General features: G+C 40.5%; 1 protein-coding gene across 2 annotated transcripts in view; it reads left to right on the plus strand.

The window, feature by feature from the left end:
• Positions 1–1,877: 1,877 nt before the first annotated feature.
• LOC121642466 (nuclear factor of activated T-cells, cytoplasmic 1-like) overlaps positions 1,878–24,357 on the plus strand; it is a 64,982-nt gene continuing 42,502 nt past the window's right edge. The window contains exons 1-6 of one of the 2 annotated variants that reach the window (XM_041989226.1): positions 1,878–2,408; positions 5,577–6,675; positions 8,926–9,085; positions 16,767–16,969; positions 20,434–20,606; positions 21,595–21,735. In XM_041989226.1, the coding sequence (XP_041845160.1) occupies positions 2,291–2,408; positions 5,577–6,675; positions 8,926–9,085; positions 16,767–16,969; positions 20,434–20,606; positions 21,595–21,735 (1,894 nt within the window). In that variant the 5' untranslated portion in view covers positions 1,878–2,290. Of the gene's footprint in view, positions 2,409–4,062; positions 4,191–5,576; positions 6,676–8,925; positions 9,086–16,766; positions 16,970–20,433; positions 20,607–21,594; positions 21,736–24,357 lie in introns of those variants that run through there. The other variant, XM_041989227.1, reaches the window with a different exon arrangement.

A 24,357-nucleotide genomic window follows, 5' to 3' on the forward strand; every position in this document is an offset into this window, starting at 1 on the left:
TTGTTTTGTTTTTGTTTTTGTTTTTAACCTGGAGCCTATTCAAAAGAAATTATATTGTGGCTTGTCAAAGTGACTCTTAATTGTGCTCATGGCAGCTACCAATACTCAGTGATATTCCTGTTGTATTTCTTTTGTTCTTTCTATTTGTCGTGATCATTTGTAGTCTACATAATTGAGTTTCTAATCCTTTGTGCAAACATTTTCACCATTCATCAAAATCTCTTTCTTTACTAATCCTCAACAAGTATTAGACTGTATGAAAAAGGTCCTCCTATATTAAAAATAAACTTTTTTAGCCTGTCTATAAGATCTTTATAACATCAGCTGAGCAAAATGGATAAAGAACAAAAATGTACCTATTTGTGAGGACTGATGCTGTTCCATTGAACTGGGTGACCGTGGTTACTGTGCCCTGCTTTGCACGATCAGTGAAACCAGGACAGATATGCAAGCATGTCCCTGAAAAGAAAGTGAGTAAAGCAGGTGCTGTTATTAAAGCCCACACATATCAGGTTTAGTGAATAAGAGTTTGTAGCCTTGACCATTGATTCATTGATATTTGCTCTTAATATAAGTGCAATAAATCTACTTTTACACAATGAGAAGACTTGGCAAAACTCGAGAGCTTTAGGTGGATATTTATGGTTTAACCACACAAAATTCATATTTTCACACAGTGAATTATACTCCATCCATATACAGGCTATAACAGAGTTTTCTTTTTTTTTGGCAAACTTTTCAAATATTCAATTTTCTTAAGAACATTTTCATGGCATCAATAATTCATGGAATAGGACTTTAAAATTTTATTTATCAGTGCAAGATGTTCATTATAATGTCATTTGGCTTTCCTATTAAGGAAAGTTAATCATTTATATCAAACATGTTTATCTGGATACCATAAGAAATGCAAATCTCAGTTCTCCAGCATTTTTTCCAGAAAGTCAATTCACCACCCCTGGTTTTATCATTACATATTAGTTTTGACCCCATTCTGTAACAACAAAATCACATAATGAGATCTATTACTTTGATAAATGGCAATAGGAGCATAATTAAGGAAATAAGGTGACTCAGAATTTTCCTAAAACAGGCAAATCACAAGCCCTGGCTTTGGATTCACCAGGGGAGTGACTTGATACAACATGGTGGAAAGCAGAGCACACAGGCTGTTTGTGCTGTCAGTGGTTGAGGATGGTTATTTTGGGTGAAAAAGTGAAACCATATTTCCGTGAAGCACAAGGAAAACCAGTTTGAACATAGAATTTGATAGCTTTTGAGTTGTCAGTCAGGGATTGGGTGAATGTTTGAATGATGTTGATGATCTTATAATAGCATGATTGGCAATGTTAACGAAGGAGGTCATAGTTGTACTGCAGCATGATTCTCTGTTGGTCATCTAAGTTTCCTCCATCCACAACACCACCACCCAAGCATGGGGTTATCTGGAAAAATGCAGGGGGAAAAGTTTGATTCATGTTGTGTGCAAATATTGTCCATTTTTAGGCAATCGGGGCTAATTTAACCATGTGAAATTTTACTGAAAACAATGAAAGGCTCCAGTAGTAGCTACTGTATTGAACTGAGAAGATTGTGTTAACTATATCATAACGATATCATGGAAAGATAACTTGTTGACACAAGCTTAACTTTTGTGAGCTGCTTCTCATTTTGTTTCACTGACTCTCTCTCATTCTGCTCTCTCTCTTTTCCTCTTACACACACACGCCCCAAACGCGCGAGCGCATACACACACACACACACACACACACACACACACACACACACACACCTCCCACCTCTTCCGAAGGGATCCCAGGGTGGAAGACATCATCAGGCGGTATATTTCAGGAGCCAGCCGCGTCATTGGGCGGCGCACCGACAGGAGGACGGAGGGTGTTTTCCAGCTTTAAAAGCACCGGAGCCTGCCCCTCTGACAAACCCGCTCCGCGTCATCGACCTGGGGAGACTTTTTAAAAACCTTTACCGTGCGAGCCAAACTCACCTCAACCTCGTTCCCCGCAGCTGCCGCTTCCCCTGATCCATTTATTCCAGTTTCACTCGTTGCGCACAGTCTCGGAGTAGTGGAGTCAAAGTTGCTTTATTTTTTATTTTTATTTTCTAAATCCTTCTTGATTTATCGTTAATGGTGTACAAACTGAAGCCGTTTGTTTGTTTGTTTGTTTTTTTTCTTTTTTTTTTTTTTTTTTTCCTTTTAGCCTTTAATTAGTACCGGCAAGGGCTTCATGCGTAGTCTTGCAGCCGGAGAAAGTTGCGCATCGCTTGTTGAATGCAGGATATCTTCTGCCTGAGAGTCAAATCCAAGTTCAGCTTTGGAGCAGCCGGTAAGGAGCGGGGACTTGACTTTCTCACCTCTCTCGCCGCCGACATGAAGTCTGCAGAAGAAGGTAAAATTATACTGCCTAATCTTTTATCAAGCTTGTCTGACGTGCCTTCTTTGATTTGAAGATGCATTAATGCGGGTTGCAAACTGATGGGAACCTCTAAAGTCTGGCTCAAGCCTTTTAACTCAAACGAACTGAATTTTTCAAGACAAGTGAACGATCAGTGAGTAGATCAGGAGACTTTTTCTGTCCTGTTACTATAACAAAATGTCACCCCATTATTGCTACATAATATTTAGGCATGAATTCTGCAAAAGAAGTAGATGAGCTCATTCAGTTGTGATTGGCATGCACCCATTTTACCCATTAGGTGTCTCCAGTCGTCTTTGCAGGTGTGCAATGCAAGATGATGATTGGGTTACTCATCAGATGCCACATACTAGTCCTGGAGGTTCATGTCAATTTCACATTTTCTTTATGAGAAAAAAAAAAGATTAATTTCCATTTTCATGCAATAGAAGAGTTAACAGAAGATTTGCTTTCAGGAGTTGCTTAAGATGTTTTACTTGTTTAAGACTGATACTACATATGGAAAAAAATATTCTGCTTTAGTTTGCTGTTAAAAACCATCTGTTTTCAAACTCTTTGATTCAAGATTTTTAGTAACAAACTTTGATTTAATTTATCAGAAATCTTGGTAATCTGCCTTCTCTTAATTCAGTGCTTATGCCCCTGGCTTTTTGTGGGTCTTTGGAATTTCATTTTGTCTTTGAGGTTTCAGACGGACGGGTGCAGGCTGTATTATTATTCATTTTGGTCCTTCTGTACTAAACCTTATAATTGGTAGCAGACGAATGTGTGTGTGTCTGTGCATGTCTGTGATCTATGTGCTCTAAGATGTTGGGTAGCTTGCTTGACAAGAGTGGTGCTTAACCACACACAGATCCAGCAGCATGCCAAGGGCTCCCCTGCTATCACATGGACTCAGATACCCAGAAAAACAAATGCAAGCACACTTACACATGCAAACCCTGCTGGATTTTAGCTCCTAGTCAGTCATGTACGAGACATGGCCCCAAGGTTTCCCAGCTCCAGAGGCTGCAGATGACTTCTGTGTGCGACCATCTCTCTCTGAAGTCCTGTCAGTCTGAGCCCAGCATAGACCACAATCCCTGTGGATAAACTCCACCATTTTTTAGTCACGCTGGTTTGGTTGTGGGGAGAGAATGTTTTGATCATGATGGAATAGTTGAGAAAAATGGTTGAGGACAGAGCGAGCACGCTATAATCTGTGTGATTGTCAGTGATTTCAAATTAACTCTGCTTACACCACACTTTGAAATGCACTGCAACTAACACTACTTTGTGTTCAAGTGTGCTTTCATTTTTCTTTCAGCCGTTTCACCACATAAATCGTGGGCTTCTAGGAGTTTGTTATCTCAGCAGACATGGTGCATGTGACCCGGAAAACCCATGTTTTAAGATGCAGGAGGCAAAAGTGAAAGCCTCAATGTGTTGAGTGGGTGTCAAAAGAAGTCAAATATGTTACAGCACAGTGCACTGATCACACACACATTCAGACGGGTACAAAAACACATCAGCTGCGACTCTAAGCAAAGGCAGTCAGGCCTGACTTTAAGGAGGTGTGTCACAACGGGTGGAGTGGGCAGGAGATTATCATCTGTTTAAACTAAAGGGGGAAAGCATCAGAGAGGACTCAGCTGAGCAGTGGCAGTTTTTATGCTGTGACTGGGGCAGAAATGAGTTTCCAGCATGAAGAGCAAGAGTTTGATTTCAGCTCTGTGTTTGAGGCCAGTGAAGGAGCCCAGAATGAGCCAAAGAGAGGTGGGTACTGAGAGACAATTGGGTTTCTTGACTTTATTTATTCTGTTATTATAATTAAGTGATGATTTTCTTTATTTTAAAGAAAGAGTGGATTGGATTATATTTTCTGTTATGTGAATGGTATCTACTGGTATCTTGGGCATGTCTGCCGTAGCTACATATAAAAAAAGCACCTCTATAAACAGACTCAGATCTACTAATTTTAAACTGCCTACCCACATATGTGACATGTGATAGATTTGTCATTTCATGTGATGCTCAGCATTGTGGTTTACAAATATAGCATGCTGCATTGAGGGGAATGCCCTTCGCAGGGTTTCAGACTGAGTGGTATCCTTTCTGACAACGTTTATCCTCACCGACATTATCAATAAAAAGAAAGCGCGAGATTTACACTAGACACAAGCACAACAACTCTGACTGAAGAGGCAAGGATAAACCTGCCTCTTCAAACTGAATTTGTATGTTAGAACGCTTGTGAACTCTTGTGTGTGCCCTTTGTTTGAATACGATGCATGTGTAACACTGCAGCAAACTCCTTGACTTAATCACAAGCTCAGAGTGATGCGAGAGTGCTGTCAGTTTTCCACAGGGGAGGGCCTAATTTGCTCAGTGAGTGATGTAATCAATCAAAGGAAGCATCCATCAGTGCTGCTGGAGGAATTCCTGTAGAGTACATATGACAGCAGGGTGTGCCAAATTGAGCTGTAGATGAACTGATCAAACAAACAGAGTGGCGGTGCAACGTGTGACTACACAGCAGCCACATACAGTAACTGCTTTGAGGAGATTGCTAAGCCTCTCCAGATGTTTATAAAGATGGGGGCGTAGTCGCTCTCCTTGTAAATTGGTAAGATCTGTGCAGCTTTTACGATGTTCAATCCAAGCTTTAAACCATTTTTGTGGTTAGGGCCATGCAAAAGTCATGGGCCACAACTCATTTCTCTATACATTGCTAGGAAAATGTGGAAAAAGATGCAGCTATCTATTGAAATATGTGCAAATATGAATATAAATAAAATGTAAAAATAAAGCGTAAAAGGCTCAATAAATAAGGGATCCACTAAAAAAACAGACTTCTCTGTTCCTGACAGGTCTTTGCTGATATATATATTATTTCTGAGGAATATCACTTTCTTCCACTTTTTAAAGACTACCATGCACACCATGCTGAGATATGCCAAGTTCTTTGCTAATAGTTCTTTGGGCATCACCTTGCTAGTACAAGGGTACCTGGAGAAATATTGCTGAAGACCAATTTAAAACAATGCAAGAAAGTCTGGCTACTTGGAAGCAAAAGTTAAAGAAATGAGAAGACTTGTGCATAGTACTTTAGTTGCAAATTAGTGCTTAATATTTCTTAAATGTTGTTCTTTTGTTTTTCAGATGCATACAACTACACACCAAATGTCAGCCTGGCTCTTCCTCTGGGTATGAGCAACCCCTGTCTGGCCACACAGTACCACACCTTACAGTCCAGCCCTGTTATCTCAGTTTCTTCTTGCTACCAGACAGGCTACGGCCTTCAAAATGACAACTTTGCAGCATCAGGCTATTACCTGCCTCATGGCTTGAGACCCAGTGGTGCTCCGGCTCTAGAAAGCCCTCGAATTGAGATTACTGCCTACAGCCAGTATCCAGAGGATGAGGTAGAGAAGAACAATAGTGAAGACCACATCATCAAACGAGGTGTCAACTCCATTGTCACATTAACACTGCCCAATGCAGACGGCTACCGCGATCCCAGCTGCCTTAGCCCAGCAAGTAGCATATCTTCACGCAGTTGTAACTCTGAGGCATCATCATATGAGTCTGGCTTCTACAACTACGACAATTCCCCACAAAACTCCCCCTGGCAGTCTCCCTGTGTTTCTCCGCGAGGGTCATCCACACTTCTGTCATGCCCACATGCTGTCGGTCCTGCAGGCTCCCCTCACCATTCGCCTTCCACCTCCCCTCAGATAGGAGCTGTGGCAGAGGAGGGCTGGCCAGCACAACCTCGTGGCTCCAGGCCAAACTCACCATCCTGCAGTGGAGGCAACGGAGGCAACAACGGAGGCATGGGGAAGAGAAAGTACAGCTTCAATGGCTCTTCCTACCATCAGACAGCCTGTTCACCCAATCAATCGCCCACTCCTTCTCCACACGGCTCCCCCAGGGTCAGTGTCACAGATGAGACCTGGGTTGCCAACACCAACCAGTACACCAACTCTGCCATCGTAGCAGCCATTAATGCTCTCACCACAGATGGAGTGGTGGACATGGGGGAGGGGATCCCACTCAAGACACGTAAGACCATGCTGGACCTCTCACCCTCCATGAGCCTTAAGGTGGAACCTGGTGGTGAGGAGCTGGGACCAGATGTGGAGCTCTGCCATGAGGACTACCCCTCCCGCTTGGCCATCAAGAAGGATAACTATTGTGGAGGGTTCCTGGATGTACCTCAACATCCATACTCCTGGCCTAAACCCAAGCCTTACCTCAGGTTTGTTGATCTTCACTAAAGAATCTGAAAAAGTTATCCAGTTTTTCTTGAAATGGGTTGTATAAATTACTAGTCACTGTCTTATCTGCAGTAGAAAAATTACCATATTGTACAATTCCATGAAATGGAAAAGCACCATAAGCAACCTAAGAACATCCATGTTGCCACTTGACATTGAATGTGTTAGGAAATGTGTCAGATTTATTTGATAGTTTACTGCTGGGCAATACTTTTCCAAATATTTAAAAGATGGAAAGTGCTCTTGCTTCTATAATCTTTTTTTTATCATTATTATTAATATCTTTTACTTTTTTGTGGTCTTTCTTTTGGGATTAGTTCAGCAGAATTTGTCGGAACTTATCATCACCATGATATGTTTACTGCCATGATGCAGAGCAACATGGATGTACTTTGGTTGACAAGATAGTGAAAAATCAAAAAGGGTTCAATGCAAAAATGATGCAGTGTATAATTCACTATCAAAAGCAAGTGCTGAAACTGCTATGAAAGTTTTAAGGCTATCCTGTAATAATTATTCCCTTATTCTCCAAATTCAGTAGTTCTGACTACTTTCTATTGTAGGTAAGACACTGAAAGTTCATAGGTTTTTAAGAAAACCCAACTTAAAAGGAAGCAGGGGGGATTTCTTTTAAAATATATTTAGATTTAGACTTAGAAGATAAAGCTGTATGCTTTTAGCTCTTGAAACTTTGCTTGTTCTTTGCATATTTTTTTTATTGAGGACAACATTGTTTCAGTGTTTAATCTTCAAAGGCCCCATAAAAGGGCAGACAAGGAACGTTACATCCACTTTACTTCCAAACAACCTCCCTTTGAAGATCAAAACTCTTTTATAAATCAGATTTCACACAGAGAAGTTTTGCTTCATGTGCGTGCTACTGTTACTATAACAACCCACACACAAACATAACAATGCGTGTGTATACACTCACACAAATACACTTGTTTTTTGTCCTTTGAGCAAGGTAAGCTTTTTTAAATTCTTTTGTCTCCCTCATGGCTTTTTTTTCCAAGCCAATAACACACTTTCCTGTCGGAAATCAAGTGTTTGATTAAGATAGTGAGCTACAGGAAGTAATGGTGACAGGCCTGGCCGAAGGGGAAGCAGACTGTGAGTTAATCAGGCGGCTCGCTGCACTGGTGTGTCGCGCCATCAGCCCATCTTTTTCTCTGTGTAGCTAACGTGATGTCATGCACTGACTGGGCAGATAAAGCCTTGTGGGGGGAAATCAGTTCGTTTTGGGTCAACAAACAGCCCGCAAGTTCCACCAAGATGCCAGAGATTGGTTTCAGTTGAGCCACCCTTCAGGTCAGGGGTTTGCGTTTACCAGGCATCCGGCACAGAGAAATATTGTCTAGCGCTTGTTTGTTTTGGTTTAGATATCTCTACGGTGTTCACATGGGAATCTCGGACTCTCCATCTGGAGAACAATGATGTTGAGGGAGGCCAGCTGTAGCTCTGAGAAAGAGATATCACGCTCAGGGTGTGCTTCATATTCCATTGTCTTCGGTACTGCAGCGGCTTTCTTTTCAAATCTCTCAGTTATCAATTTGAAATGTACAATAATTGTTGCAAAGTACAGCTTTAACTCCGGTTAGTGTCAAATTAGTTTTTGTACGCTAGAAATGTCTTTCTTCCCACTGTTACTTTTCTAACTCATCATGGCTGTTTCCACCTGTCACACCGCAAAGCAAAACATACCTCCCTCTAACCAGGGCACATTCGCCCTTTGTTTATTTTTCATAAAAAAAGGGCCACTAACTATTACTCAGACCGAAAGCATTACGCTTGTCAGTGAATGACTTCAGTTGATTAGATTATAGGCCATGATGACAGGGAGAAGGATCAAGCCAGCTGGATTAAACCAGTGTGTCTCAATTTAAGGCTAATTTAAAGCAAGTTTAAAACCTTTGATTTAGATTTGCTTGACAGGGAAAAAACCCTGGTTGAAATGCAGCCTCACAAGTCATAATTTGGCAAATCAAATCAAGTCAAAGTAGAAAAAAAAAAAGTCATTCTTCATGTCTCTGTGGTTTTATTCCAAGTCAATAGAAAATCTAAAAAAAACTCCACCTGCTTCTTTTTAGTGAAGGTAAACCAGATGGTTGATTTTTAGCTCAGAAGTCAAATCACTTTAAAAGGATGAATGTTAATTCACAGCTGAGAAGCAGAACTTGTGTTTAATGTTACTTTCACCAGTTTACAATCAATGTGTCATGTTATTGCAGCCCTTCTATGCCGGCGCTTGACTGGCAGCTGCCGTCCTGCTCCGGCCCATACAGCTTGCAGATCGAGGTACAGCCGAAGTCCCACCACAGGGCCCATTATGAGACAGAGGGCAGCCGAGGAGCTGTGAAGGCACTGTCTGGAGGACACCCTGTGGTTCAGGTATGTGTACATGCACTATGCTCATATGGTAAATGGTTTTTGACTCAGATCTTTGAGATTCATTATTCACTTTTTATTTTCCAGTAATACGGTTCAGCTTGTTTGATTTAAAGTTGCTTAAATAAATTGCTTCCATTGCAGCTAAGGTGGAAAAAAGTGCATTCTGATGAATAACAGATTTTCTGTTCAACAGCAAGCCAGTGACATGACCACTTGGCTGTTGCTGTCTTTGTGACAGGATGCAGTCACAGAGGAAATTCTGAGCAGCTTTGACATTTCTGTCATTAGCGTGAACTTTGGTATTATCTTGATTTCTTCTTTTTTTGCCTTTTATATTAGGAAAGTTTACAGTGTTTAACTATTTGATACCAATTAAAACTAAAGTAGAAATTGTCTGCAAAGTTCTCCTTCAGCTATTTTTTTGTTTCTTGAATTTCTAAACGAAATTATACTATTTTTCCTAACACTAGCCTTCCCTGAGAGATCTGACAGCAGTATATTATTTACAACTAATCTACCATACAGTTCAGCATACGCTTGTTTGCTGTGTTGTTAATATTCCCAGAAGTTGAGACGGCTGTCTGACCAGCAGCAGTGCATGCTGACTCAATTAGTATAAAGGAGGACCATCGCCTCTAACTATTGTGCTTGGCGAACACTTAAAGAGCATACGTCAGTCTCACCAGCAGCACAGCACAGAGCTCCTTTCTCTGCTCCGCTGTCATCACACTGCGCTGACATCTCCGTTTACACAAGGTGGGGATTTAGTACTGTGTGTATGTCCTTCAGGCTGAAGGTAAATTTGACTTTCATGCAGTTAATTCAAAGTAAAATGGTCTTTATCCAATCAATTGTGGTCGTTTTCCTCTGTAACAGTTTTGTGGAAGAATGAATCAAAGGATTTAAGGCGGCAACACTATTTTTCTATACAGTCGAAGTAAAGCTTGCACCCTTAGAGAAATCTCATTCAGACCAGTGCAGTTGAAGGTTGGTGGTCTATCCGTGTCACTCACTTTGGGCTGTGTTATTACCACGGCTGTTTTGTAAATAGATGTTGTCACCACATCCTGGTAAACTTGGTGTCGAATGCAGTTGACAGCTGTTGGCCAAAGTAGTGTTATAAACAAGCCTGTCAACCTGCAGCTTTTTTTCTGTAAATACAGGTAATTATTCCTCTTCATTAAAAACCTTTGTGTATCAACAAGCATGAATCAACATTTCAGCCATGCTGCAGACAGAGGCTGAGCAGACTCAGGCTGCCATGTGCAGCTGTGGCAGGTGAGACTGGCTTTGATTTCATCACTTTCTGAGTCACTTTTTTGGCCACACGGCTAAGACATGTCTTTGCAAACAGCATAGTACAGATTTACATTAATATTCATGCTTCATAAGTACTGATTCAATGCTGACATTAAGTCTTACTATGTGCATTGTTGAGTTTAAAGCAAAGCTACAGCCATAGTGAAAATATTCCACCTTTCCTGTCGCAACTTCTACTTTATCTCACAACTTACTTTTACTTCTTAGTAAGGGGTGATGTATGCTGCTGATATTGCATTAAACTGGGATGTCTTCAGGATTTTATAACAGCAGAAGCCACTGCAAGCAAGGCAGAGGTCAGAAATATAAATCTATAAAAATTAGGCAATCATGTGCACATACTAAAGAAACATTACATGTTCAGGGAGTTTTTAAGCACAGTTTGAAGTACAAATTTCCTCAAACTACAACCTCTAAGTATTTATCTCTCTCTTTCTTTTTATTGTGGTGTTGTGTGAAATAGTGTTATTATTACCTTGGAGGATAGATATACTGTAGTCCCCAGTGCCCTATGATAATGAGTGGCAGGCGCTGGATGGGTGAGATGCAGTCAAGGAGAATGAGTCAATAATGACACAGGGGCATGGGTGTAAGAAGCAACTCAAGGAAGTGTGTGTGCATGTGTGTGCTGCGCAAGACTGGTGCAGAGAGCAAAGGGGCAGAAAGGGGCAGAAAGCGGCACCAAGCTGCTAGAACTTGACTTGGCTGCCCCCTAGAGATGTTCTGTATCCTACTGATTAGGACCTGAGTAACCCTGAGGATGGCTGAGTACAATGGGTGGTGCATTGGAGTCAAGGCCCATCAGATGCCACCTCCCCTTTCCATGCACCGGTGTCTCCCTCCCTCTCTCTCTCCTTGGGGCCTGAGGTTGTCACTCCCTCTGAACTGCTCATCCTTCAACTGTCTCCCAAGCCCTCACCAGCGGGCCTCCCTCGGTTGAAGCCCAGTCATCCACGGCACCATTGTTTTTTTACCTCATGCATGATCAGATGCATGTGCTGTGAGCAATGATGACATGTGTGTTGAAAAGCAACGCCAGGTGAAAAAACAGCAAGATGAAGAGCGTGAAAGGTACACTGCAATCTGTATGAGCAGATGGTTGAACTAAACTAGTTTCTCTCCTAAATGAGAACTTGCCTTAGATCTCTCTCTCTCTCTCTCACACACACACACACACACACACACACACACACACCCTTCTGCAGATGTGTTTTAAATTATATTTGTTGAAGCAGACCACCACACAAATCATGGGATCTATGGTACCCTGTCCCAGACACTCCCCTTTTCATTGCCACAGCTATGTGAAACCTCTTTCTGGTGGTATTATTAATTAATTTTACCGGCAAGATTATGTGATTATGTGACCTTGCTATGATTAAAAATGTCAATTCTGTCCCAGATATTCCAAAGGCAGTCAGGTTCATCCTCAGTTGTGATGAGATCCGCCTGGCCCTTGGAAACAGCAGACAACAACACCTGCAGAGTGTTAAGTACAGTGCAGTCCTGCTCATGGCTTGTTCATATAGGATAATCACTGGCCTATAGGCCTTCCTCCTCACACATACACACACTCTCTCATTAAGTCTAAAGCAGCAACAGACGTGTTGTAATTTCAACAGGATGTAGCCATCATCCCTATTAAAATGTGTGACTTAATACCCGTCTCGCTTCCTCTGCAACTGTATGTAATGTGCAGCAAATTTGCCGTATGTTTCCGCCATGGCGACATAAAAGCCCTCAGCAAACACGTGCTGGGTTTTTTGCATGTGCGGTTTCACCTTGGGATCCTGTGCTTACTGGCTCTGTAATGTCTCATAAGGACCCTTCAACTTGCTCCCCCACCCCCCTCCCAATCTACAGCAAACTATACTGTAGCTGTTAATTGCTCATTAAATATACTGCTGCCTCTTGTTTGATATCCAAAAGGCTTGGTTTACCCTTCAGTGCTGTTAGAGCTTAGTCAGGGCTATTATTCATTGCCCAAAGGGGTATTTATGCCAGTCTCAAATTGTGCTTCTCCGTCTGTGGGGCTTCTCTTACAGTAGTATTGGGCTACCACTAATTACAAGTTAATAACATGTGGAAAAAGTTGAGAGAGATGTGTATCGTTTTCACTGGTTTGAGGTGATAACCAGACGGCCCACAGATTTATGAGGTAACAAGTGGGTATTCTTGTTATTGCGGAGATGGAGGGGGCACAGCAGTCATCCATGCATCATCTTAGTTAAATTCTCTGTAGGTTTGAATGATATTTCTCATGGCAAACTGCACTGGTAACAAAGCCATTCCGTCTTTTTTATATGGAATTTGGACTTACGCTGGTCTAGACATGGGCTTGTGCTTGAAACGTTGCCCTTGATGACATAACTCCAAAGTACTCAATTCAACAAAAACTTTTAGGGTTATAGATGTTTGGTTGCTTATAAAAGAAGTAGCATGTGGAGCCATGGAAATGAAGCACATTAAAGGATTGCATATGTTGCCTTATGCATTCATTATGAGACACAGGGGACGAGAGCAGAGCAGCAGGGTGACAGAGTAAAGTTTGGATGGAGAGACAATTTGGATGAGTGTATGCTTAACTGGGTACAGCAAAGGCGGGCTTGGGTTTGTGTGTGGGTAATTGACAGAGAACGGAGCGTGATAATGGTAAAAAGCCTGAATCTGCTGTTTTATTTCTTTTCACCCCCCGCCCCATCCTCCTCTTTTGCTTCCAGTCATCCTCTCCTTCCCCTCAGTTCATTGCGCCACGTGGACTTCCACGAGTCATGACATTTCTCCAGGCAGTGATGAAATCACTCCAGAAGGAGAGGAGGCAGACTGCTGTAGGCCTGTGGAGTGTACTTGCAATCAGTTTTCAGCCAGGACAGACACATCTAATTTACCACTAAGTCATTATTACATTTAACATCTTCAAATATTTCATTTGAACTGTTAAGCCCAGCGTTTAAAATGTCACCATTACTACAGGAGTTGATGGATAAAACCTGCTATGAACTGCTTTAAGATATGCAAAAAAAAAATAAATAAATAAATGAAAGTGTGTACATAGTGTGTGTGTAAACTGACCAAGACAATACATCTGCTTATAATTACACAACTAAGGCATCGGCTGCCATATTCTCAATGCTTTACTTGCGTTTTATCTATCAGAAATGGTTCATACAACAGTGGCTGGTGATGAGAGATGTAAATGGATGGAAGTTGGCACCAAGATCTGAGCTGCAAATCAAATTATGTTTTAAACTCGGCTTAGATTAGCTCAAAGGAAATATACAGTGCATTTGCCAAATAGGCTGCTGTTACACCAAGAGAAACTCATCTGATGAAAATTAAGGGTTCTCTGGTCCAACCAAAGCTGAGGTCACAGGTGTGTATGTGAAGCCTCTCTTATTAGCCCCCATCTCTTCACCAAATCAACTTCAACTTATTTTATCCTTCATAAATGAAATGAAGAAGTTAGTTTTGCTCTCTTCTTCTGGTGAGCAGTTGATTTAGCATCCTGGGAGTTTCACAGAAAGAAAAGGAGGACTGCAGGAAGAGGGTGAGGGGGAGCACATATGGTAAACGAATTGAGGGAAGTTGCCCAGGGGACTAGACGGCCTTCTCTTGCTGCTGGGATGGCCAGCGTCACCAACAGGACTACCCGACCTCATTCATCACTTCCTCTACCCACATGAGGTCATGAGGTTTTGAGTGACGATGCCAGCATCATTGTGTGCTACCGCAGTATGAATGAGTAGATAAAGCCCCTTGCTCTCCCTCCTCATTCTCACACTTTGTTTTCTCCCTCACCGCTATCCAGCCTTTTTAGAAGGCCTCTTTAAAGACACGTGGCGGCTGAGGTAATGGCTGGAGGTCACAGAGAAACTCAAAAAAAAAAAAAAGGTCTACCGAGGCAAAGGGGACAGACGACACAGCTTTGTAGTGCGGCTGCCTGTGTTTTATTAAATCGTAAGGCAACGTCATGCAATTTAACGCTCCGGTGTTTCAGATTTGTACCTCATGCTCAGCCATAGCCCTCCCACAAGTCAATGCACAAGTAACTGGTAGCATGTGTGGCTATGGATAATTACTTCTGGTGACACTAGAAGTAAAATATAACAAGGGGAGCAGGGTCTGCCGGTGAGATCACCGCATAGATGAAGTGGCCCCAAGGGATGCAAAGACTTCAAGAAGCTCCTGACCTCTGCCTAACTCACTGATGACTAGCATGTGTGACTAGCTCACAGATCGAGACAGCTGCTAGAGACACTATGGTGAGCTGAAGAGAAAAATATGATAGTTGGAACTGGAGATGACTGACAGCTTTAGCTTTACCACTCCCTTTGCTCCCCCTTGATATCTGAATCAAAGAGCGTAGCCGGATAACAACTGGTGCTTAGATTATGAAGCATATGGATATATACTCTACTTAAATGACTGATCATATCCTACTTTTATGCAAGATGATTAATTCTGAAATTTTTAAAACTACAAAAGAAAAAGAGCACATCCTCTGACTTGTCTTAAATCTAAAGATCAGCTGTCAAATGTAGACAATAGGCATTAAATCTTAATGTTTATCATCAAAACAGACACCTTCTGATGAAAGCATCCAGACAAATTTGTTCTCAGACCACAGGCATTAAGTGTCCATGACATTCTAGCACTAATTTCCACACAGCTCTCCAGTCTTTAGCCTTGCTCTTCCTCACACCCCCATCCCTTCCTGTCCTCTCAAAGGTAATTATAAACCCATTAATCAGATTATGTCATAGGTTACATGTGGTCTGCGTTTTGTTATATGACTCAGTCCATTGGATAAACAACTGGGGTCTTTTATTCCATTTGACGTTACCACTGTTTTCTCTCGGACAGAGCTCAAAGAAAATTGGTCTGAAGCAACGCACTGGTGTGTGCTGGGGTAATTGACCAATTTGTGGGATTTTTTTTAGAGGCCCGTGGCTTGGTGAGCCCCGGTCTCGAGTAAAATTGATCTCTCTCAGTAAATGTCAGTGTGGTCAAGTAGCCACCTGGGTGGGTCCATGGAGGTCCATGCACTGATAGGTTTTGGTGTACTATACTAGATGGATTTTGCAGCTTCCTTACAGCTTTTTAAGTTTAGAGAGATTTCTTAGCCAACACCAACTTCCTCCCTTCAAACCATGGGACCACTTTGCACTATAAAGAAAGAGTATATCCTGGGAGGTCTGTGGTGCTAACACTCAGTTACACCAGAAATGCTTTGGTTGGCAAATTGTTCTAGTCAGAGATCACTCACAAGATATTAGCTGTCCTTCACCACACTCAAGAATTTGAATCCCTGCCTAAATCTTCATAAATTTAAACCATTACAATCTTAGTTAGATCTTCAAATTATGTTGCTTTAGACAACATCAAAAAATGAGCCAGTGATGCTTGTAATATCTGACGTACAGCCAACCAAAAAGCCAGCAGGTACTTGGTTGTAGAGGTCCCCCCCCCCCTTTTTTTTTTTTTTTTTTAAGATTTGATGTTTTTATTAGTTGAGCAGTAGCAGCTAATGGAGGCCTGCAAGAGGAAGTGGTAGTTGTTTGAAGTGGTGGTTCTGATACGGGAGTCTCTTTCATCACAGTGGGACACATTCTCTAAGCTTTAATGGAAATCATAATGCATGTTCATAACTGCTCCAAGGCAAAGGGGCTGGATTGTGTCTGCATCTTGCACCTAGTGGAGTTTTTGGGTGCTATTACCTTCCATATTTCAGAGTAAGCTTTCACTACTCACTTACTTGTATGGAAAGTTTAACTGAACTTACTGTTTTTGTCTTGGCTGTGAGTCTAGCAATATAGTATGATTTAAAATTGATCCACCAGTGTCCCAATTTCAATGTCTTCCTATTCATGCAGTCTATTTATAATGGGAAATTGGTATTAGCATCACATCTTAAAGCAGTCCAGTGTCAAAAGTTGTCTTTTAAATAAGGTTTCTTGCTGCTATATTGGTCCCTTTTTATGCAGTTGTGAGATTTTGTAATAAATAGTGAAGTGATGGAAAGCCAGTCTTTCTATTAGTTTTCATGTCTCTGCACCCCAGAGATCTCATGAAATCTGCACCCATACTGTGTTCATTGTGTTCATTCAAAAACATCAAAATTGGAAAAAAAAAAAAAAAAACTCAGACAGAGCAGACAACTAAAAAAAGGTCTCCAACCTAAAGAAAAAACAACCAAAAATGGGGTGTGTTTTCATACCATGTTTAAGCTATCATTAAATGCCTTTTTTCTTCAGTAGCTGATGCACATTCAATCTCTCTTTTCTAAATGAGAGCTTGCCTTAGATGGGGGTCTTAAAACCTGATGTTGCCTCTCACCTGGATCCTGTTGTTCTCCCGGCAGCTTTATGGCTACATGGAAAGTGAGCCGCTCACCCTGCAGCTGTTCATAGGGACTGCAGACGACCGCCTCCTGCGACCACATGCCTTCTACCAGGTCCACCGCATCACTGGCAAAACAGTCTCCACTGCCAGCCATGAAGTTATGCAATCCAACACCAAAATTCTGGAAATCCCTCTCCTGCCTGAAAACAACATGAAAGCTATGTGAGTTCCATTGAACATCCAAACATTGACTATACAGCACTCTTTCTATATTTTTTACTTTTTTCTCTAGTATACTCTGCTTTAACACACATTGTTTTTTTGTTTTTTGTCCACACATATACCTTACCCTATGCTTCAGCACTACAAACAGAATGCCCAATGATAAGTACATAAAAGTGCATAATACTAAGTAGGCTTCTGTACTTTACTGCCATAGAAATCAAGGATCTCTGATGGGTTAAAATACTCTATGTTAACATTTATGGGTCTCTAACTCTGTCCAGTGTGTTCAGAAAGGATGTGTACAGATTCAAACAGATACACTTAGAACAGGGGTCTGCAACCTGTGGCTCCGGAGCTGCAAGTGGAGCTGGACTTTCCACAATTGCTCTTAATACATGGATAAAAATGCTAAAGAGCTAACTAATGTTTTAAATAAAGATATAATAGCAAATGCACAACATAATGACACTAAAAAGGCCATTAATATATTTTAGCTTATTTTCTTGTCATTAGGTTGGAAACTATGGGCTCTTTTTTCAGAATTATTTGTCTTTTTTCCAAAGGTCTGGTAACATTTGCGGCTCTGAACACGTTTTATTTAGCTGGGCTGAGGGAAAAATGGCTTTTTGGATTGTAAAGGTTGTAGACCCCTGACTTAGAACATTCTGGGCTATCAGTATGATGTGGTTCCATTACATTAGGATTGACTAATATATTTGAACAAATTAGAGCATTTGTACTGCAGATAAAAGAATATTACAGCACCAAAAGAATGATCCTGATTTTAGGGGCAATTAATCCAAGTTCTGAAGTCTGCAGTGACTGAAGTAATGACAAACAAACTGTTGAGCTTCTAATAACACATCTAATCCAAAATTTCTTTTAAAAAATTAAGTTTTTTTCAACATTACTATTTGATAAAAACAGTTAGCTAGCTTGCTGGCATTGCCATTAGCACTGACGTGTCCTCCTGTTAACTAACAAGTCTAGTCACTTCATATACAGGTGGTATGCTAAATGATGAATAATCAACACACTTTTTTTATTACACTAAATAGCATACTTCTTGTATGGGATTTAAAACCATATCAGGTGTTATTAAGAACTTAATCACAGCTCAACTGCACTCAAGTGTTCAAGTAAGCCATGGCCAGCCAAGAGAGACAATACCAAAAACCTAGGCTACACCGTTAAAAAAAAAAAAAGCTTCTAGACCACAACCATTTAGATGGCACTATAAGCTGTCCCAGTAGCTTATTTATCTCACGTTAAATTAAACAGACATCAAAATGTAGCCAGTATCATTGTTCAAAAATTCCTCGCTCTGATACTGAGGAACCACATGAGTTCCTTAACCTACTCTTTAACAGTGTGATATACTGCAAATTAAGCTAGCTAGCTAACAAGCTATTTCTTTTTTTACAAATCTGGATGGTAGTTTTTTCATCAAGTTCATGAAGTCTAAGAGGTCCACTCAAAAACTAATTTATCAGACCACACTTAAAACCACTCTGAGAAGTGCTCTTATATATGATGTGCTTTATCTTCAGAAAAATACATATTAATTTATTAGGCTGAGGCAACAGACTAGGCCTCTCTCATCCTCCCTCCAGAACTGAAGTAATCCAAGGGCCTGCACTCTACAGTGTATCCAGGCAGTTGCTCCTGTACTGGGACTCCTTTCAGACTAGGCAGCAGTGAATTTTTTGGACTGAGGCCCAGAACTCTCTATTACTGCTAAAAAACTGCATCTGAGGATTACATAAGGTTATTATATGTCTTACTGCCCTTCTTGTTTATCCCTCACCATTTCAATGTTGAAATAGGCTACTTTGTTTTCTTTGATAAAATTAATTGGAAACAAAGTTCACTTATTTTCATGTTTGTTTAAATGATAGGTATTATAAAGATATTTATGGGACATAAAGTGTTTCCCGACTGCATGAATGGTTTTAACATTTGTATTCCCTTACTGTATCATTTCCAATAATACCACAACATCCTTTTATATTGCAACATTTTCAGGGGCACTGCTCACTTGATTGATTTAATGTGTCCCTTAGGGTATAATTTTATATATAAAAAAAAAAGAAAGAAAAAAAATCCCAAGTCAAGAGGAAGTGTCTTTCCCTCTTTGTCATCATCAAATAGACTGAAAGCAGAGGAGTAAAATTTCTCTCTTTTTCCTTTGACGAGCTTAACAGCCAAAGATGAAGAAAAGCCTTTAACTACCTTTTTTTCCATTGAACTGTTAAACAGACGCCTTGATAATGCAACATCCAATCTCAGCCAGCAGCCATTTGCTTGCTGTGTGGGATGCAGACTTTTGAAAACTGCAATCAAAGTTTCAGTCTTCTGATCTGCCTTCTCAGTCTGTGAAAAAGGGTCATCTTACATACATAAACTAACTTAACTTAAAGTACGTCAGGAATTGGCCTATAATTCCTAATAATGAAACAGCTATCAGAATAAACTGCTGACAATTACTGCTGAAGTTGATATGAAAGAGTTCCCATTTTGTTTATAATGTATGTAAAAGAAATTTAATCAGTATCAGAATTATCAGCCCATATTAGATTGTAGGCCAGGAAAAAGTCATTCAAATTGATTAAATCATGATCACCTTGAGTTTTATTTAAAACTACCAAATGATAAAGCATCAGATCATGCAAGTAGGAAGAGAAGTGGTTGTGGGCAAAACTGCACATTTGAATTTTTCCTCATTCAAATTGTGTAGTTCAAAGTTAAGGAAGAAATTTCTAAAGAAAAGAAGTCACCATGTTCCAGGAAGACTGCCCAGAAACCTACCATGTAAAATAACTGAAATGCCAAACCATATCTCATTTGTTTTCACTCAGTTTTGCCAGCCACATTACTTTTATTCAAATTCACAAATGGCTTGCTAAATAATGTTTGGGGATTTTTTTTTCCACCAAGAAAAAGGGAAGGTAATTTATCCTTTCTACCTCCCAAACTGTGAAATGAAATAAATAAGGAAAGACAGCTTAGAGAATGGTCTGTTGCTACATATGGAGATGATTAACAGTGGTTTTAACGTAAAAATGCATGCAGTAAATGTTGTGAGAGGACATGGCAGGCTGGATGCGCTCTGATAGCAAAGTGACTTTGAATGCTGATGGAACCTGTGGTCTGCTCAGCGGCTTATTCCTGGACCACTGTGACCATTTAAAACTTTGAAATTAAGTCACAACTGTCCAGTTTTGTCTTTGATGGCATGCAGGGATTAATAGTACAGTCATGTTTCAGTGAACTTCCAGCGTGTGATCCATGGGGGACATCATTACTGGTTCACAGCAACTTTGCTTAGTTGGAGTCTAATCTTTGTGAAAGGTATACTGTTGGATTACAGGGTAAAAATTCATGTAGAAGAGAAAATAATGCTTTGTCCATCATGTTATAAATATCATGTTTAAGGTTTCCCCTCCTTTCCTTTTCCCTAGTATTGACTGTGCAGGAATCCTCAAGCTTCGTAACTCAGATATTGAGCTACGCAAAGGGGAAACAGATATTGGACGTAAAAACACTCGTGTGAGGTTGGTGTTTCGAGTACACATCAACCAGCCCAATGGCAGGACAGTGTCCCTACAGGCATCCTCAAACCCCATTGAATGCTGTAAGTCTGACACACTTGCATGCATAAACACACTCATAAATAAAAAAAGTCTGGCTATTTCTCTTAGCTTTCCGCTTAAGCGAAAGGTGGCATCTACTGTTGTAATCCTATAAACTGAGCTACGCTTTTATTACTTGGTGGAGCGAATTCAGTGCACCCAGTAAGCTTTATATGATCAAAGGAATTTGCCAAGGTAATAGATGCATTGTACATGATGCCAAACACACGTGTTATCTATCTCAAATTCACATTTTATGACTGAATGCAGAAGTTATTGTGGTAAGACTTCCCCATTAGCACAGATTTTACAAAGGTCGTTTGCCAGCCCCAGTTTTGGCACAGTCGAATGAGCACATTGAAAGAAACCTCTGTTTCTTTGTCATTCATTTGTGTGTATAGGTGTGATGTTATTTGCACCCAAGGAAACCAATTAAAACTAGACGTGAGACAGAGCTGGCAATGTGCTTTACGGCCCTAAGTTGCAGTTAATCAGTTGCTTCATTCATTACTGAAGAGTCATGTTGTTTAGCTCTGTAGAAAATTCCCGTTTAGATAAATTCATAGATGAAATTTCACAATTATGTGATAATAAATATTTATTGTATTTTTCTGGCTATGAATCTGGTCGCAGTGTTCCAGAGGTCAGAGGCAACACACTTGCGTCATTTCATAGAAAGCAGAGACAGGTGACTGGCCGCAGGCTGCTTGATGGAAAATAATGAACATGGATCTGACAGTGAAAATACTGTTTTGATCATTCATGCACCTTCTTTCGTTGTCATTTAAAAAGCAGCTGTTGTTTAAAACCTCTCAGCTAGAGGTCATGAAATCAGCATTATAAATTCGATAAGCCTGTTTCCCTAATGAAAAACTGCAGTTTTACTGGCTGTGTGCTGCTTATTTTCTTCCCAGGTTAGAAGATGATTAAGAAGCATGTTAATGGCCTTGCACTCCGAATTGAAAGTTGTGTGTGTGTCATCTTCTTTAGCCCAGCGCTCAGCTCAAGAGCTTCCCCTGGTTGAGAAGCAGAGTGTGGACAGCTACCCTGCCACTGGAGGCAAAATGATGTTTCTCAGTGGTCTCAACTTTCTCCCTGAGTCCAAGGTGGTGTTCGTGGAGAAAGCACAGGGTAAGCTGGAGTTAAGCTTTATCAGCCCTCTTCACTGCAATTTAATTTCCCTTTCTAATATCTCTTTCAAATGTCTCTATCCTTCTCTTTCCCAGTTGCGTTTTCTTAGTCTTTCTTCCCGTCAAAATAGAGCTGAACTTGCCAGCAAGCCACATGTGGTGTGCATTAGGCCACTATATTTTTAACCAAAGCGTATTTACATTTGCAGAAGTTTTCCATTGCCTGTTCAGTGGTGCTCGCCACAAGTGAAGAAATGAATCACAACCAGGCCATGTGCAACGTCTCCTTTCTCTCACTTTCCTTCTCTGCCTTGCTGTCCCTTCTCTCCTTACTCCCCTGCTTTTGACAGCTAACCTCCTCACTCATTTATTTTCAGTAGCTCCTATGTCCTCTCTGACAAGCATACGCCTCGCCTGCCCTGTGATGGGTATGTCAGTGAGGTATTCCTCCTATTTGTCCTTGTGTTTTCTCTGTGTGGATGGAAGCAACAGTTATGACTGATGATCAAATTTAAAGACTGATGATTGTGATCATTTTCTTGATTGCACCCACTAAGTCAAAGTACAGCTTGAACACATGAAACCTCTGCAGTTTATTAAGATGCGATTTGGCTGCTGCTGTTAATTAGCAACACTTAAGACAAGGGGGGGAAGATTTTGACTGTTACACATCAGATTTTTAAACTTCAGGGCCTAATGTTACATTTTGACTGTATGGACCATGGCTCAAATGCATGACTGTAACAGCAAAAATATTCTTTACTAAAATTATGGTTCTTTGTGACATCAAGGTCTATAAGAACATTAACTTTTTTCGTGAATAAATCAGAATAAATAAGAATTGGATGAGCCTAGCTCACGAGATTAGAGCAATACATCAAAATGAAACAATTTGATTACTTAATTTAAATCATTAAAACAACACTAGAAGGTCACAGTCTGTACCAAAACCAGAAACCAGTTTCATAGTTCTAAAAAAAATACATTTAAACCCACTGAGTCACTAATATTTTTTCTTTGTCAATGAATCACTTTTTTGTGCAATTTTGTTTAAAATCAATGACATGCAGCACTGCTGAAGCTCTTTCTTCGCCTTTATTCTTGGCAGAAGATTTAATTGAATCAACAAAATGTATGCAATTTAAAAGATAATAGTACTTTCCATTTTCCCAAATTACACTGGAATTATTTAGCCAACTCTTTTTTTTCCCCTAAATATACTAAAAGTCATCTGATGGCCATCCAGGGATTCTCAATTAGAAAGTAACAACTAGTGAGAAAAACATGTGGATTCAGATCCTAATCATTTAAAAATGCTTAAACCATTTTTAACATTGATGTCTTTCCCTGTTTGAATGATCTACTTCTAAGCACTTAGGGGTTAAGAAGGGGGCAGTGATGGGGTGAGAGGAGGCAGCTGAACTTAGTAAAATGGGGTCTCCCTCCGCCTGGCTTTACTTAGTCATGCAGGGAGTTACCTTAGAGAGGAAAGCCCGTACATACGCCCCCTGCCATTTAAGACTCATGACCCTTTCTAGGTTGCATTTTTCTGCTTTCACCCACTCTTCTTACTTTAGTTATGTTTCCTCCTTTTTCCTCTGTTTTACCTCCTTCATCTTTCGCTTTTCCTACCTCTGTCCTCAATACCCGCTAAAGACATTAGCCGGTTTGGAGCTCTGCACTAGCGGGATCCCCACACTTGGACCTTCCATTGACATTTCAGTGGTTTGTTTTTTTGACTCTGTGGTGTCGAGAAGCATAGAAAGAGATTGAAAGAGGGGTTGTCTGTCTGCTACTTAGACTGCTTTTATGCAAACTTTAATGGCCCACCACTTCAAGGGTCTCCTAACTTAAAAAGCCCATTACAGACATACTCATGCTCTAAACACACATGTACACACCGGCGCACGCACATCTTTCACTAATGGCAACTATGTATGCGCAAGAATGAGTGTGGAAAAGTACTTACACTCCAAATACTGTAAGATATTGTCCCTTGGCATTATAATCAGAAAATCTTCTTGCTCCTTCAAGGTTCTAAGACTTGAGATCCATCTTATTGTTGATTTAAAGGGGCCAAATTGGGATGAGAAAAAAAGAAACCTATAAAATTATAATTATATTACAGATGTATTCTATAACTTTGGTTTGATTTTCAGCTGGAAAAGTTCATGACTAAATCCAGCCATGAAAGACAGAGTATTTCACCGCAATAATTACTTCTCGCAGACATCAACTTCCACACACAGCAAGACACACACACACACACACACACACACACACACACACACACACACACACACACACAGAGCCAAAGTCTTTGTAAGGCACAACACCAATCACAGCTTTTGCCACAGTGGTGACAGCCATTACTGCTGCTGCCATCAAAGGTCAGAATGGCTGCTCAATTTCCAAAATTGACTCCAATAAACACCTTCCAGAAAATTCCACAAATCTAAGAAGCAACAGACAGATTTTGGTGAGACTCTGTCCAACTTGTGTGAATAATTATACAGAGTTAGAATCATCTAAGTTGAGTCGGAGCAAGATCACACACCATGCAAAAGCCCATTAGCACAGATGGGACAGAAATAAATCATAAATACATGCAGCTCTTTAAATG

Source organism: Melanotaenia boesemani, chromosome 6 (assembly GCF_017639745.1).
Source record: "Melanotaenia boesemani isolate fMelBoe1 chromosome 6, fMelBoe1.pri, whole genome shotgun sequence".
NCBI lineage: Eukaryota > Metazoa > Chordata > Actinopteri > Atheriniformes > Melanotaeniidae > Melanotaenia > Melanotaenia boesemani.